Source organism: Silurus aristotelis (assembly GCF_946808225.1).
Source record: "Silurus aristotelis genome assembly, chromosome: 17".
Taxonomy (NCBI): Eukaryota; Metazoa; Chordata; class Actinopteri; order Siluriformes; family Siluridae; genus Silurus; species Silurus aristotelis.
Window position 1 is genome coordinate 11,324,806 of NC_139590.1, and position 15,190 is coordinate 11,339,995.

A 15,190-nucleotide genomic window follows, 5' to 3' on the forward strand; every position below is an offset into this window, starting at 1 on the left:
GCAGATACCAAAGGAAATACCATTAGCTGAGGAATTTATAACAAGTGCAAAAATAGGGTATACATTGATCAATTGCACAACGACTGGCTTTGGACTTCCATAATAATGAATATTAACTAACCATTTTTTTCTAGTAGAGTACCATTAGATAGATTCTTCACCATAGTAGTCAGCAGTCCCATAGAGTCTTCATCTACTCTTTAAATAATTGAGCTGAGGTCAGTGCTACTATGCCAATAAATGTGTTTTTCTATTATGTAGCTTCATGTTGTTTTATGTAGCACCAGGGTTCTGGAGGAACGTTGTCCCATTTCACTGTCTACTGTGTCAGCTATATATGGTTGAAATGACAATAAAAGCTTCTTGACTCTTGACTTGACTTGACTACATCTCTATTAGTAAATGTAAACTTTAATGCTGCTGTACTCTAATGCTAGCTTTCCCAAAAACTGCTATACTCCAGTTTAGGTCATTGATTCCACTTCCCCAAATCCAGTGAGCAGAGGCAAGCCTGAGGCTAATGAGGGTGGTGGGTTAGTGGTGTAGGAGTGCAGCAGTGCCAATAAATGAGCTAATTTAGAGCATGATGGGAGGCTGTTTTAAACAACAGCAATGACAAATGTAGAGGCGACATAATGGAAAAGTCAGTGGCCGTGACAAGTGGTATGATCTCTCAGCGAGGTAATAAAAAGTGACTGGGCACAAGTGTGTAAATCAAGACATTCGACTTGAGCACACCTGGGACACATGAATGTGTGTGATTATGTGGTAGTAAGTTTGTGTGTGGTGTTTGTGGTGTGTATGCAGAAATATAACCTCAGACACCTAATGTACTTTAAAAATTATATGTTACGGATAGCAATAATTTATTAAATTCACTATAATCATCTGTAATCACTGACACAGCTATGGCATAAAAGATTATGAAAGGGTAATAACATGTAACAGCACCAGAAGTAGCTGTTTTATTTACTGTATATGGCAATACAGAGAAATTATGACTAATTTTATGTTTGACACTTTCCTTTGTGGAAACAATTGATTCCGATCATTATCATGAATCATTTAAATATAATGTTGTATGCCAAGTGATGTTCATATGGATTTACAAACATCATGTCCTGATTATGAACAAATCCTTTAAAAAATATCTCTGGGAACTCAGACCTATCTTCTTGCAGGTGTGTGTGTGTGTGTGTGTGTGTGTGTGTGTGTGTGTGTGTGTGTGTGTGTGTGTGTGTGTGTGTGTGAGGCAGAAGGAGCATACTGTTTGGCAGTTGCAGAGATGCAGTGCAGATGGTGAACAATTACATAATTGTAGGTCTAACAGGCTAATTTGGAAATGCTGTGGACCCAAGAGAGTTTAATCAAACAGACCGGGTGTTTTATTGGTCGTTACACTTGATTTCTATTCATTGAGCATTGTTAGATCAATGATACTTCACATATTTTGGATGTATTAGTTATGTATTCAGTTTCACCACATTTAAAATTCTCAGCCTTCTCTCTTACATTTTTTTCCCCGTTCCTTTCTCAGGCATGTTAGGTAACAACTCCATCGCTGACCTTTACACATTCACCCACCAGGCTGTATATGTGTGTGTGTGTATATATATATATATATATATATATATATATATATATATATATATATATATATATATATATATGTGTGTGTGTGTGTGTGTGTGTGTGTGTGTGTGTGTGTGTGTGTGTGTGTGTGTGTGTGTGTGTGAGAGAGAGAGAGAGAGAGAGAGAGAGAGAGAGAGAGAGAGAGAGAGAGAGAGAGCGAGAGAGCGAGCAAAACTTTTAACAATATATCTCTTAGGGATACTTTTCAAGTTTTGAATACTCTAATCAACATGTCGATGGACAAATATAGATGCTTTATGCCAATGTGTGTTTATTATTTGTGAAACCATCTTCGACATAAAAATATGCTTGTAAAATTTTAAGGTAATTATGGTGTTTTAAAAGACATAAATCATCAGGACACCAAACTGAACTTTTGCTATGTTTTCACACGGACAGTTTTGATTGCCAGATGTGTGCACCAAGGGGGATTTTGGTGCTTGATTTGAGACTTGGGTGCTACAGGGTGCATAACCACAACATTGCTGACCTAAATGATTTATGAGTTTGCAGTGTATAAAAATATGATAGTGTGGATGGAATATGTAACAATTTAAACACTGGATAAAATTGAATTATGCCTATACGTTGTTTGTGCAAATTGTGATCACCCATTAAGAAAAAAGCATTGACACAGTGTCACACACATTATGCAGAGGCAATGAGGAGGTTGTGATGGGTAAAAATAAGAGTAATGGTGATGATGGTGGATGTAAACCATTACATCCACTATCTTGCTGTTTACAGTATATACTGTACATCCAACACTGCCTGTATTGTGTTACAACTGTAACTCTATATATATATATATATATATATATATATATATATATATATATATATATATATATATATATATATATATATATATATATATATATATATATATATATATATACAGTACAGACCAAAAGTTTATATATATTATATATACAGTACAGACCAAATGTTTGGACACACCTGCTCATTCAAAGAGTTTTCTTTATTTTCATGACTATGAAAATTGTAGAGTCACACTGAAGGCATCAAAACTATGAATTAACACATGTGGAATTATATACATAACAAAAAAGTGAACTGAAAATATGTCATATTGTAGGTTCTTCAAAGTAGGCATCATGAGAATGCCAAGAGTGTGCAAAGCAGTAATCTAAGCAAAAGGTGGCTACTTTGAAGAACCTACAATATGACATATTTTCAGTTGTTTTGCACTTTTTTGTTATGTATATAATTCCACGTGTTAATTTATAGTTTTGATGCCTTCAGTGTGACTCTACAATTTTCATAGTCATGAAAATAAAGAAAACTCCTTGAATGAGAAGGGTGTCCAAACTTTTGGTCTCTACTGTATATATTTTGTGTTATCATTACATAAGCATAACTAAAACAGTGTCCATTTATTGTGTAATATCTTGTCTATGTGCAGTACATTATGGCTGGTGATTTTCCTGTCCCACACTTTTATCAGATTTCTCTAATAAGTCCTTGAAGAATGATATATTTTTCTACTATTTACTTGTCTATGTTTGGAGGGTCAAATTTAAAATGATTTTACTGAAGGTAAAAATGTGATTTATATTTGATCATGTGTTTTGACATTGCTTTGAGCAGCAACAATGCAAAATCACTTTGAAATACACATTCAATTCTTAGCACCGATTAGTTTTTGTGATCAATGCTGAGTATAATTACCTATATAATATGTATTTATGCTTGCTTGATAACATTCTTTTAAGCCTGAGATTTCCTTTGCAGGACTATGCTTATATCTAATTTAGTTTTTTGACTCCTTCACTATGTAGATCAACTTTGTCACATTTCCGTTGGCACAGTCTACGCCTGAGCAGCAACTCCTCAAACCCAATGAGTGGAGCTACTGCGACTATTTCTGGGTAAGTGAAAATAAGGGAGGGGAGGGGTGTTAAGCTAATCTTTATAAGGAACACGCATAGGATGTTATATAACACTACATATCTCTTTAGCCTTTATTTTACATTTCATTTAAGTATAATCTTCTCAAGGGACAATACTATAGATATGAAACATGTATATGCTTCAGAGAAGTCAATGTGCAGCCTGAATAGCGGTATAGATACTCTCCTTTCAAAATAACTTAACAGCCATTATTGTCAAAATAGCTGGCAATTAAAGTAAGTACACCCTAAGTGAACATGTCAAAACTGTGTCCAAAGTGAGCACCATTGTTATCTACTGCCCTAATCCTCCTGGGAATGGAACTCCCCAGAGCTGCACAGGTTGCTGCTGGGCTCCTCTTCGAATCCTCAATAATGACATCACAGAGCTGCTGGATGTTAGACACATGGTGCATCTCCACCTTCTGCTTGAGGATGCCCACAGGTGCTCAATATGGTTCAGGTCTTTGGATATACTTGGCCACTCCATTACCTGCAACTTCAGCAAGGCATTTGTCATCTTGGTGGTGTGTTTGGGGTCATTATTATGTTAGAAACCTGCGGGTCGGCCCAGTTTTCTGAAAGGAGGGCATCATGTTCTGCTTCAGAATGTCACAGTCCATGTTGGAATCCATGTTTCCCCCAATGAACTGCAGTTTCCAAGTACCAGCAGCACTCATGCAGCCACAGACCATGATGCTACCACCACCATGCTTGACTGTAGGCAAGACACAATTTTCTTGGTACTCCCACCAGGGCATCACTACACATGCTGGAAACCATTTGAGGCAAAAAAGTTTATCTTCGTCTCATCAGACTACAGGACACGATTCCAATAGTTCATGCTCTTGGACAGGTCTTCAGCAAACTGTTTGCGGGCTTTCTGGCCACTGTATTGTAACTCAGTTTCAGGGTGTCACTGATCTTTTTATAGCCTACTCTTTGTGGAGAGCAGCCATTTTAATTTTCAAGTCCTCAGAGAGTTCTTTGACATTAGGTGCCATGTTGAACATCCAGTGGTCAGTATGAGAGAATTGTATCCAAAGAACCACATTTTAATTGCTCTAATAAAAGACACACAAATGTGTATGGCCCTGACAAACATAATAAATATGAAGAATAGGACATGTGGCTATTTTGACAATAATGGCTCTATGTTGTGCTATTTTTAGAGAAGAGTAAATCTATACTGCTGCACATTGACTAATCTAAAATATATCCAAGTTTCATATATATATATATATATATATATATATATATATATATATATATATATATATATATATATATATATAATGATTTTTTTTTTTTTCTATAATAGTTGCTGAAATGTGAGGGGTGTACTTACCTTTGTTCTTTTACCACTTGAGCAAAAATACCTATATGCAGAGTATGGCTGACACTGCCTGATTAGAATTAGCCAGCTAGCTCAGTACAACAATCAACTCTCGATTGGACAACTCAAACGCTACACTGACAAGATTTAACGGAAGATATTCAGAAGTGTAAGGCAATTAAAATGGCTTGCTAAGCTCACAGCTTTAAAAAAAAAATAGATAGAATTATTTAAGATAGGTTTCTGTTTTGACATACATTTTATAATATATTCAGTTTGGATTAAAAATATCTGGAAAATGTAATGCTGTGATGAGACTCAAATGTACTTGTTGGTTGTCTGAAATGTTTAAAATTCTTTTAACAAACTTTTACTTTTACACAGTTTTTGTTGCCAAAGTTTTTGTTGAAAGGTTTACTTTTGCATGGAAGCATCATGAGAAATTTGTAGCATAAAGATGAGCACATTGATGAGCACAACAGGTGAACCCAGTGGTGTAATCAAATAATGACCAGACAGGGTAGGAGACAGGGTTTGCACAGTTATATCTGCTTGAAACACTCCAGCATTTTCAAGGTTAAACTCATATAAATTAAATGTCGGAAAAATAATAAAAATGTCGACATGCTGCATCGCACTATGCAACCAAATTGCAGGGAAAATGGGTTACTGTAAAATGTTTCAATAGAGACAATTTTAATCTTTAAATAATAATTTTCTTATTGCTGCACTAAAGAAAATAGCAAACCTGCGCAACAAATTTGCTTGTTTAATTTTGCTGCAGTGAAATGTTAGAAAGTTAGAAACTAGAAGCTAGAAACAGGGACATTCACTTCTTCTTGTATGCAATGGTTAAATCATGATAATGATTAAAATGTGAAACTAACATATCATGTATACAAAAGTTTCCCAAAAATATCTTCAGGGTTTTTTTTTTTCTTACAATATTAGTCATTATTTGGTTATCAGACTTATAATGAGCTCCTAACTTTGTTTAATTCTACAGTATTTCTATAATTCTTGAAGCCAATTTTTTTTTTAACATTACATCCCTCAAATTAAATGTGAGAGGAGAACGTGATGCCTTTGCTACGTGTGAATGTCAGCCGTGGAAACCATATGCAAGCACACGCTCACTCACACACACACACACACACACACACACACACACACACACACACACACACACACACACACACACACACACACACACACACACACACACACACACACACGTGGTTGTAGTCAAAGTATAGCTTTGTGCTGTTTCACAAAAGCACTCATTCACAGGTAAAAAAATCTCTGCTTGTGCCTCCGCACATACACAATTACTCATAGGATGAAACACACTCTCTCCTGAATCACATACAGCCCACACACACCCCCTGATTCATACAAAATCCTCCCCTCACTCACTCACTCACTCACTCACTCACTCACTTACTCAACGCACAAAAATCTTCATAAGGTTGGGGGTATAGTTTTTCCCTTTGTAAGAACTTGTGACTGCTGTCATAAACAAAAAAAAAATATTCTTCAAAAATTTGCTTCAGTAAAATAAAAAAATAAATAGTTTTTCTTCAATTTACTGAAGGCTAGTTTTAGATTTAGGGTTAGGCATTTGGCAATTCCTAATAATATTATGTCATATTTTCTATCTATATTAATACAGAAGCAAATATAAATAGCCCACAATAAACAAGTGTATGTGTGTTGATTTAATGGTATGTTGGTGGTCTCCAGGCCGATAAGAAAGACCCTCAGGGGACGAATACGGTATCGGGCTTCGAGGTTCTGCTGCAGAAACAGCTGAAGGGCAAACAGATGCAAAAGGAGATGGCTGAATTCATTAGAGAAAGGTATGCCATTTCCTAACCTTAGCACACTTCTTTTGTAGCTATGCTACAAAAATTTCTGATAACTCTAAAGGTCATTCAAATAAAGGACCAGTAGACAAATGCTAAGTATTCCCACGCACCAAAAAAAATTTTGTTTATTTTAGCGATTTAAGATTGGGTTAGCAATTTGTTGAATTACAGTGGAATTTTTTTGTCAGTCCTAAAGAGAAAATCTGGATGCTACACATACAAATATTTGCACGTGCACATTGCTGAACATATTTACTTTTAATCACCACATTATCTGTGTAAAGCTGCTTTGAGACAATGCTCATTGTTAAAAGCGCTATACAAATAAAAATGAATTGAATTGAATTGGACTGCAGAAAGGCTTTAGTGCAAAAATGTATGCAGAAGATGACAAACTTAAGCATTTGTGTTTAATTGTGATAAATGTACAAATTTTAACACTATTAAGAAATAAAATGCAATCAGTATGGTTAATAATGAATGAATAAATAGTGTAATCAATAAAGACCATTTTTTTCCGATCATAAAACATGAAATGTTTTGATTCTCTTAAGAGCAATTCACCATCGATTTTCTATTAATTAAAGAAAAGTATATTTATAGTTACATAAATCAGGTTGGTTCCTGTAACTGCTACACTGTATATGGACCAAAGTATTGGGATACCTGACTTTTTTTGCCAAATGTGTTTTTTACCACAAGGTTGAAGACACACAATTGTATACAAAGTTTTCCCTCCATTTGATCTAGAAGACTCAAATCTGTTACAGCATGACAATTCCCTTGTGCACAAATCACGCACCATAAGGATATGGTTTACATCGTTTGAAGTGGAAGATCTTGAGGGGTCTGTTATAGAGCTCTGACCTCAACCATATTGAACACCTTTGGATGAATTTGAATGTTGACTGCACCCCAGACCTCCTCACTTTACATCTGTACCTGACATTACTAAACACCACATGGTTCAATGAGCTAAAATCTTCACAACCACACTCCAAAATCTACTTTAATATCGTCCCTGAAGAGTGGAGGTTAATATAACAGCAAATGGACACTAAATGTGGAATGTAATGTTCAAAAGACATGCAAATCTTATGGTAATTTGTTCACAAACCTTGTTCATATAGTACAGTATATGGCAGGCATAGGCTGTAAGTTCTTTGCTCACCTTGCAATGTTATAGAAAAAGCCCAGAATTACAGAATGTTACAAGTCTGATAGATACCACCTATTGACACTTGATAATCCTTCAAAAATGATTAATAAATGAATAATAAAAAAGCATTTCCTCATGGAAGAAATAATAATAAAATTATACTTATATACTAATTATTTTGCCATGATAAGGTTAAGGCATCATTATGAGAAGCTTCTGAAACTTTTATTATGTTGAGGGATTGTCAAAGATTATTACTCTTGCCTCATGCTTTGAATGCCATAGCTCACAGATACCCTGTTAAAGAGTTTGTATTTAAATACACCGTTATGTCTGTTGTATCTCCACAAAACATAGTTCAGTGTTCACAGGCTTGTCATGCCAATCACCTCTTCTTGTATCAGCCTATTCAATTTCTTTTGTATTCATGTTCTTGTTTTTGTTTTTTATTGATTTGATTTTAGATTTTGATTGGGACTTGTCTGTCTTGGTTATTATTACACATTTTTAATCTGTACTTGCATTTATCTGTATATTCTGCATTAACTGACAAATAATCTAAAACACTTTGCTAGCAACAAATTGTATATTTATCAGGGGAAACATGCAAAACAAATGTAAAAACCGATTCTGTTTTACTTGCTCAATTACAAAGTAGTAATTGTGAGTTACACAATGTTAATCAATCAGCTTGTACATTTTTGCAAGTATTACCAATTTTTCATGTTTTAAACATACATAAATCAGTAAATCATGGACTCCCTGTTTGTAGGATTAGAGTTATTCAGGGTAGCATACCAGAATAAGGTATAATGAAACCTGATGACATCTATGAAAAAAAAATTCAGTGCACTACCTACTACTTCTTGGTGGACCCTACAGCAAAAACTGAATTTATGTAACACATATATTTTTCACTTGGAAAGCTTTCCATTGAAGTGGCTCATCATAGATATTGTCACTATTACTTTTATAGCTTTGTCCACAACAAATCAAAGGATGTCCTTGCTGAAGCTGTATCACTGTCAATTGTTTCATTCATGAGACTTTACTCAATCCCATGGTTTCCTGCTCTTATCTTTGGGGAAGAGTGACTCACTATCTTTTTGCTTGCTTCAGAACAAGGGTGGTCTATTACACAATTCTGCCTATGGCAAATTCTCAAGTGTTGTCACTGAAAATATATACCCCATGTCTGCATTGTGTGTTTGTGTACATTATAAACAGGAAACTCATAAGTTCAGCAGCTGTAGCCCAGAGTATTATTATAATACCTAGTTTATGATCAGTAACTCGGTTGTTTGCGGTACCACACCTCTGGGACATCATGTTGCCAGGTCTAACTGTTTTTCTCTCTTATATTCTGCCTACACCAGAATAAAGATTGAAGAAGAGTATGCCAAGAACCTCTCCAAGCTTTCGCAGGTCCCACTTGCTGCTCAGGAAGAGGGGTATGTAAAGCCAGACAGTAGTAAGCATCTGTGTGTAGGTGTGGGTGTGTGTTAGTGATTGAGTGATGCATGTGTATATAAAGGTACTCAAGCATAATTTTGCTGCAGTGATTACTCTGGCTTGGTTTAGGACTCTCGGAGAGGCTTGGAGCCAGCTTAAGAAGAGTTTGGCTGATGAAGCAGAGGTCCATCTTAAATTCTCCTCAAAGGTAGGAATCAGCAAAAAATTAGGAATATAAATAAAAATTACATTATGTCCCGATATGAACACAATTATTTGAAGGGCTTGTGTGAAAGATGTAATCTGCAATGTTTATAATGAGAGTACTATTCAGAAAGAGTATCTTTTTCATGCTTGCCTGCTAAAAACTAGTTTCTTGACTCCAGAGAGACAGAAAAAGTTGGAGTTCTCCAAGAATGAAATAATTATTGCTGAGACAGTAGCTTTATTACTGGTCCAAACAAATCCCCCTTAAATAAGGTGAAGCCTTGCAGCAGGATGCATGAACTCATAATATGTCAGCAACAATTCTCGAGAGACACATAGCAAGCATGTTGGATACAAACACTGTACCCTGCCTACTAAAAAAAACCTGATCCACAGTAGATGCTCTGGTCCTTTTTTATACTCACAAAAACTCTTGTACTTGTGTTAATACCGAACCTACAGTACACTGACCTACACCTACACAGGTGTGTGGATGACAGTACTGTGGGGTGAGTGGGCTGTGATGAAGTCAGGTTCTGAGCGTAATGAGATCTTTTCTCTTCACACATACCTTCCCACTTCTGGCCTACAGCTTCAGTGTGAGGTGGAGAAGCCACTGTTGAATTTCAGAGGTGACAACTTCAAAAAAGACATGAAGAAATATGATCACCATATCGCTGACCTGAGGAAACAGCTAGTCAGTCGTTATGCTGCTGCAGAGAAGGTAGGTTTAAATATGTACATTACCATTTTCTCAATACTGTACACACATTAAGAGAGTTCTTATTGATTAATATTACCAATAGTTGTATAATTTGATCTTTGAATCTTGCATAAATTCTATATACCTGAAAAAGGCATAATCATGTCATGTGACATGTCATACTGTATGCTGATGTGAGCTGCCACAACCAGTTTTATAAATGCCATGTTACCATTACCATAAATGTTGACAGCTTTCTTAGTGTTTGACACCATGACAGCTAATGCCTACTATTTCCCAAGTACTCTAGTTAGCACAGATTATAATTAAGTATGAACTTCATGATCTCTGTTATTACACATTTTGTATCATAACCAGAAAAAACTGCTAGTGTTTGATTTTGAGTGATGAAATAATTATTGCCGAGACTGTTCTGTCCCTGGTCCAAAGAAATTCCCCTTAAAATAATGCTAATCCTAAAGACACTTGCACAGTAAGAAAGTTCTATGCACAGTATTTATTGTGGCCTCATTTGTCAATAACTGTAGGTTCTATATCATAATATCTGCAATTAACAAACAATGGGACACTTCGAAAATGATTGCATAACACTGCTAAACAAGTGGACATGAGTTGGCTTGACATTCTGGAACATTCCTATTAAAGCGGTATGGCATAGGGTCTATGCAAAGATTTATCTGCATGAATATTTTAAGGTTTGATTTTTGTCTGTATTTTCTTTTCTGCTTAGATATCTTTAACTGTTACCCACAAACGAGCAACCGTAGTATTAACAGATTGTGCTGTATGCCTCACCATACTGTATCTCTGCCCAGATTCCCTCAGTCACAGCAGGTGGTTGGGTGAGGCAAACCATGTTGTTCTTCCCACCAGAAAGCAACAGCAAAATAGTGGTTTAATAGTGTAGAATGAAACATATCGTAGAGTGTAGGCTTCTGATCAAAAGATTTAGATCTAGATCGGGGAGTTTTTCCTTACAACTGTCGCCATCAGCTTGTTAATCAGCTTGCTCATCTTACACTTATAAAGAACATCTTATTCACTCTTTATCAGCACATTATCTGTGTAAAGCTGCTTTGAGACAATGTTCATTGTCAAGATATCAAGGTATATAGCTAATGTACACTCACCAGCCACTAATAACGCAACAATAAAGTATAACTAAAAATATACAGGTGTCCTCCTGATTAAGGTGAGGAGCTTTAGTTACTGAAACTGCACATCCAGCCTTTCATCTGGTCTTATCCAATGTTTAACTCACCAGTTTTGGTGAGGCTGACAGGATGGAATCTTATGTGGTTTTCTACTGTCATAGCCCATTTCCCAAATGGTTTTTGAGCTACATTTCTGTTCCCCACTATTGCAAAGAGTGGTTTCTATAGTTTCTATAGACTTCTTACAATCCCAACTTACAATCGTCTGACCTTTCTTATCAACAGCCATTTCCTCTAGCAGAACTGCATATTGTGTATTTTTTCGTCACATCATTCTGTGTTAACTCTATTAATTGTTGTGTGTTTGAAAATACATAAAAGTTTCATAAAATACTCAAACCAGCTCAACTGGCACCACAACCATCCTAGTTAAAGTCACTGAGATCACTTGACCTGTATGTGCATAATTGTATGTTTTGTAAGCCACAAGATTTGCTAAGTGCTGTTAGACATGTCATGTGGATAATGCAATAAAAAAATGCCCTTGCATAAAATAAAAAATGCATAAATAAGCCAAAGTAACAGAAGTAGGTAATAATTCTAACACAGTTGTACAATTCTTCCAAGTGTTGAGAAAAAAGGCTGTTGTTTATATACCGTTAATCAATTTGTCTTAAAAACGATTACACAAAATAGGAAAGCCAATACAAAGAGATGCTGGAGGCAAATCCTTGGGAATAGGTTAAAGAGAAATCACTCTGGCTCAGGGTAATTAAATAATTATCCCCTGAGGTAATTTTATTAACATCTCCTTGAGCCTGTGTCATTTGTGTGCTGTAGGCCCGTAAGGCTCTGGCAGATAGGCAGAAGGACCTGGAAGTAAAGACACAGCAACTAGAAATCAAACTGAGCAACAAGACTGAAGAGGACATCAAAAAGGCTCGACGGAAATCCACTCAAGCAGGTCAGAGTTTTCCCCAGCAACTTTTATTGCTTTTTCATTTAGTGTGACCATAATCACTAAGCAATAGTTCAGATCCCAGTTACATTCTTTAAGCATTGTGTTCTTAGTTCAAACATGTTAAAACTGATTTATCTGGCCACATATAGATTCCTACATTATGAAATTATGAAATTGTGTTGTGTTTTTTTTACTGCCCTCCAAATATAATCTGTTTTCAATACTCTTTCTTCTTTTATTGAGCTTAATAATTATTATAAAAAGAATAATCTTCTGGATTCCATTTGATTTTTGACCCTTAAATAACAATGCCATTATCTATTCTGTCTTATTTAGACATAAGTAAACAGGTTTTTCATATGTCATTCAAGAGTCAGGTAGCTGAACACTGTTTTGACTATGAAAGAGTTTCTTGTCTCGTTGCCAGAATCCAACTTTTTAAAGGAGCCAGTTTCTGTCCAATCCAGACAGCTAAAAACTGGAGATCCGGTGCAGATATAGTTGGATAATAGGGGAATTAAAAGCAACTGAGCTCACAAAACAGTTGTCCTCATGAAGTGAAGACAATCAATGCTAAATTTCAATGCCGGCCAGTCAGCATTACTGAGCAGGAGAGGTTGTTGAAAACTGCAGGATGCAGCTTTTCAAAGCTGTGAACTGCCTGACGCACTGTGGGAGAGTATTATCACCCAGTCAGAGCCCAGGCAGAAGATGGTGCATAGGCAAACAAAGAGGAACAGTTTGGTATCTGCTTTAGGGTCCGAAATTAGACAGTGCACCAGGCACATATTTAAAGTTGGTGACAAGATATGCAGGGAAAGTTATCTGTTCTGTAATAAGATTCTATTTTTTGGGTTTTTTATTCTATTGCTTTCTTTTACATGAATATTTTCTAATCCAGAAATTTTATTATAAAATTTTGATTACGAAACAGTGATTATATTTGTATATTTATATTTTTTACATTATATTTATATTATTTATATTTTATTATATTATATTTATATATATTTATTATATATATTTTTTTTTACAATCTAATTGTTACATAGTGTTCTACTGTTAATTTTTCAAACACAAGGGTGATGAGTCCAAATATATTGTAGCCTTTAACATTCAGGAGCTTGTGGCCAGAAGGTGTACAACAGATACCAGATGTTCCATGACCCTACATGGAACATCTGAAAATAAGACTTCTTCTGCATGACTGATTCATATTGATGAAATTACCTGCCAGTAGTTTATTTCCTCTGAGAATGTATAGTTGTATTCCATCATCTATATTTGATTGCCCAAAGACATGAATTTCATGGTGAAATGCAACAAATTACAAGTTAGATGCCTTGGGTAGAATGGGCTGAACAAAATAAACAAAAACATTAGGATGATTTGTTTATTCTTTGTCCTGTTTTTCCATCTTGAAGCTCCATTGTTTACTTGGTTTATTTGGCTTTTTTTAAGGCTCTTAAGATCAGAGTGGCTGCAAGATGATTTTGGGCATGTAATTAACATGGTTGACCAAATAACAACAGAAATACAATCATGAAGTCATCTACAGATATACATTGTTAGGCATTTATGGCACAGTATAAAGTATAACGATAATACATTTTGGATTATTTAATAAGTGATGATAATAAAAAGAATAATATTTTGGCCAGTGCACATTTTATTTATTTGTATTGCCTTCTTGGAATGCACCTTGTGCAATAATAAATTGAGAATAAAAAGCCTGAGACGCACCTCCACCCTGTCTGAGCACTTAAGTCTTAAGGTAATTTTGAGGTCTTAACATTGATGTGTACAGTGTCTGTAGTGACTCAGTAGGTGTGCTCAGAATAAAGTGTGTGTGATGGATTTAGTTTATGACAGATACCTATAAATATGAAAGACTGAGCTTTCCATATTAAGATCTGTTCAGTAGGTATGCAGTAATTGTAGGTACATATTCACTGACCATTGAATTTTAGTAAATGATCTTCTATTGGTAGGGTTGTTTTTGCACTGTATTCTTTCTATTTCTTTAAATTGATGTAATGCTGGGATGGAAATCTCCAAAGCATGTTTGGAATGTTTGTGCTTTTTGTTAACTAAATCGTGATTGATAATTTTCCATAACTGTGCTGAACTTCTTGTGATAAAACTTAGTCTTCATGATGTGGCTTGTTTAGGTATTTTTCTAACAAACTCTAGGTTCTTTCTGGAACAGGGGGATTTATACTGAAATTGTAAAACTTTATTTTCTTTGCAGCAATTTTGTGCGTGTGTGTGTGTGTGTGTGTGTGTGTGTGTGTGTGTGTGTGTGTGTGTGTGTGTGTGTGTGTGTGTGTGTGTGTGTGTATTATATATATATATATATATATATAGTATATATGTGTATATATACTCCTGAACAAAATCTTAAATCCGAGGGAAACATTCTATGTGCATTTGGCCCTGGTGGATCATAACCATGTTGTACAAGGGCAAGAGACAAAAATAGACAGTATTCAATTTATTGGAAACTGCATTTAAACTCAAAAAGTCTGGTCATCAGCTGATCAAAAGTTTAAGACCATAGCCTTTAAAAGTTAAAATCTTAAAATCTTGGAACGTGGCAGTATTGTTGAGCTCCACTAGCAAGGGCTCTTGCAACCCGCCATTGCTGCAGAGGTTGGGTGAAGTAAGACAGTCATTGAACATTTTTAAAAGATCCTGAGAGGTATAGGACAAAAAAAATCAAGTGGTGGACCCCAAAAAGCTTCACTGAGCCGGAGGATCCGACGTGTTGTCCGTGAAGACACA

The 15,190-nt window shown here is 35.5% G+C and overlaps 1 protein-coding gene across 2 annotated transcripts in view; it reads left to right on the forward strand.

Annotated features, from left to right (window-relative positions):
* gas7a (growth arrest-specific 7a) overlaps positions 1-15,190 on the forward strand; it is a 40,143-nt gene that overhangs the window by 15,988 nt on the left and 8,965 nt on the right. For both annotated transcript variants that reach the window (XM_083566672.1, XM_083566673.1), the window contains exons 5-10: positions 3,435-3,524; positions 6,625-6,740; positions 9,285-9,359; positions 9,490-9,568; positions 10,160-10,291; positions 12,286-12,409. In XM_083566672.1, coding sequence (XP_083422798.1) covers positions 3,435-3,524; positions 6,625-6,740; positions 9,285-9,359; positions 9,490-9,568; positions 10,160-10,291; positions 12,286-12,409 — 616 coding nt within the window. The remainder of the gene's footprint in view (positions 1-3,434; positions 3,525-6,624; positions 6,741-9,284; positions 9,360-9,489; positions 9,569-10,159; positions 10,292-12,285; positions 12,410-15,190) is intronic.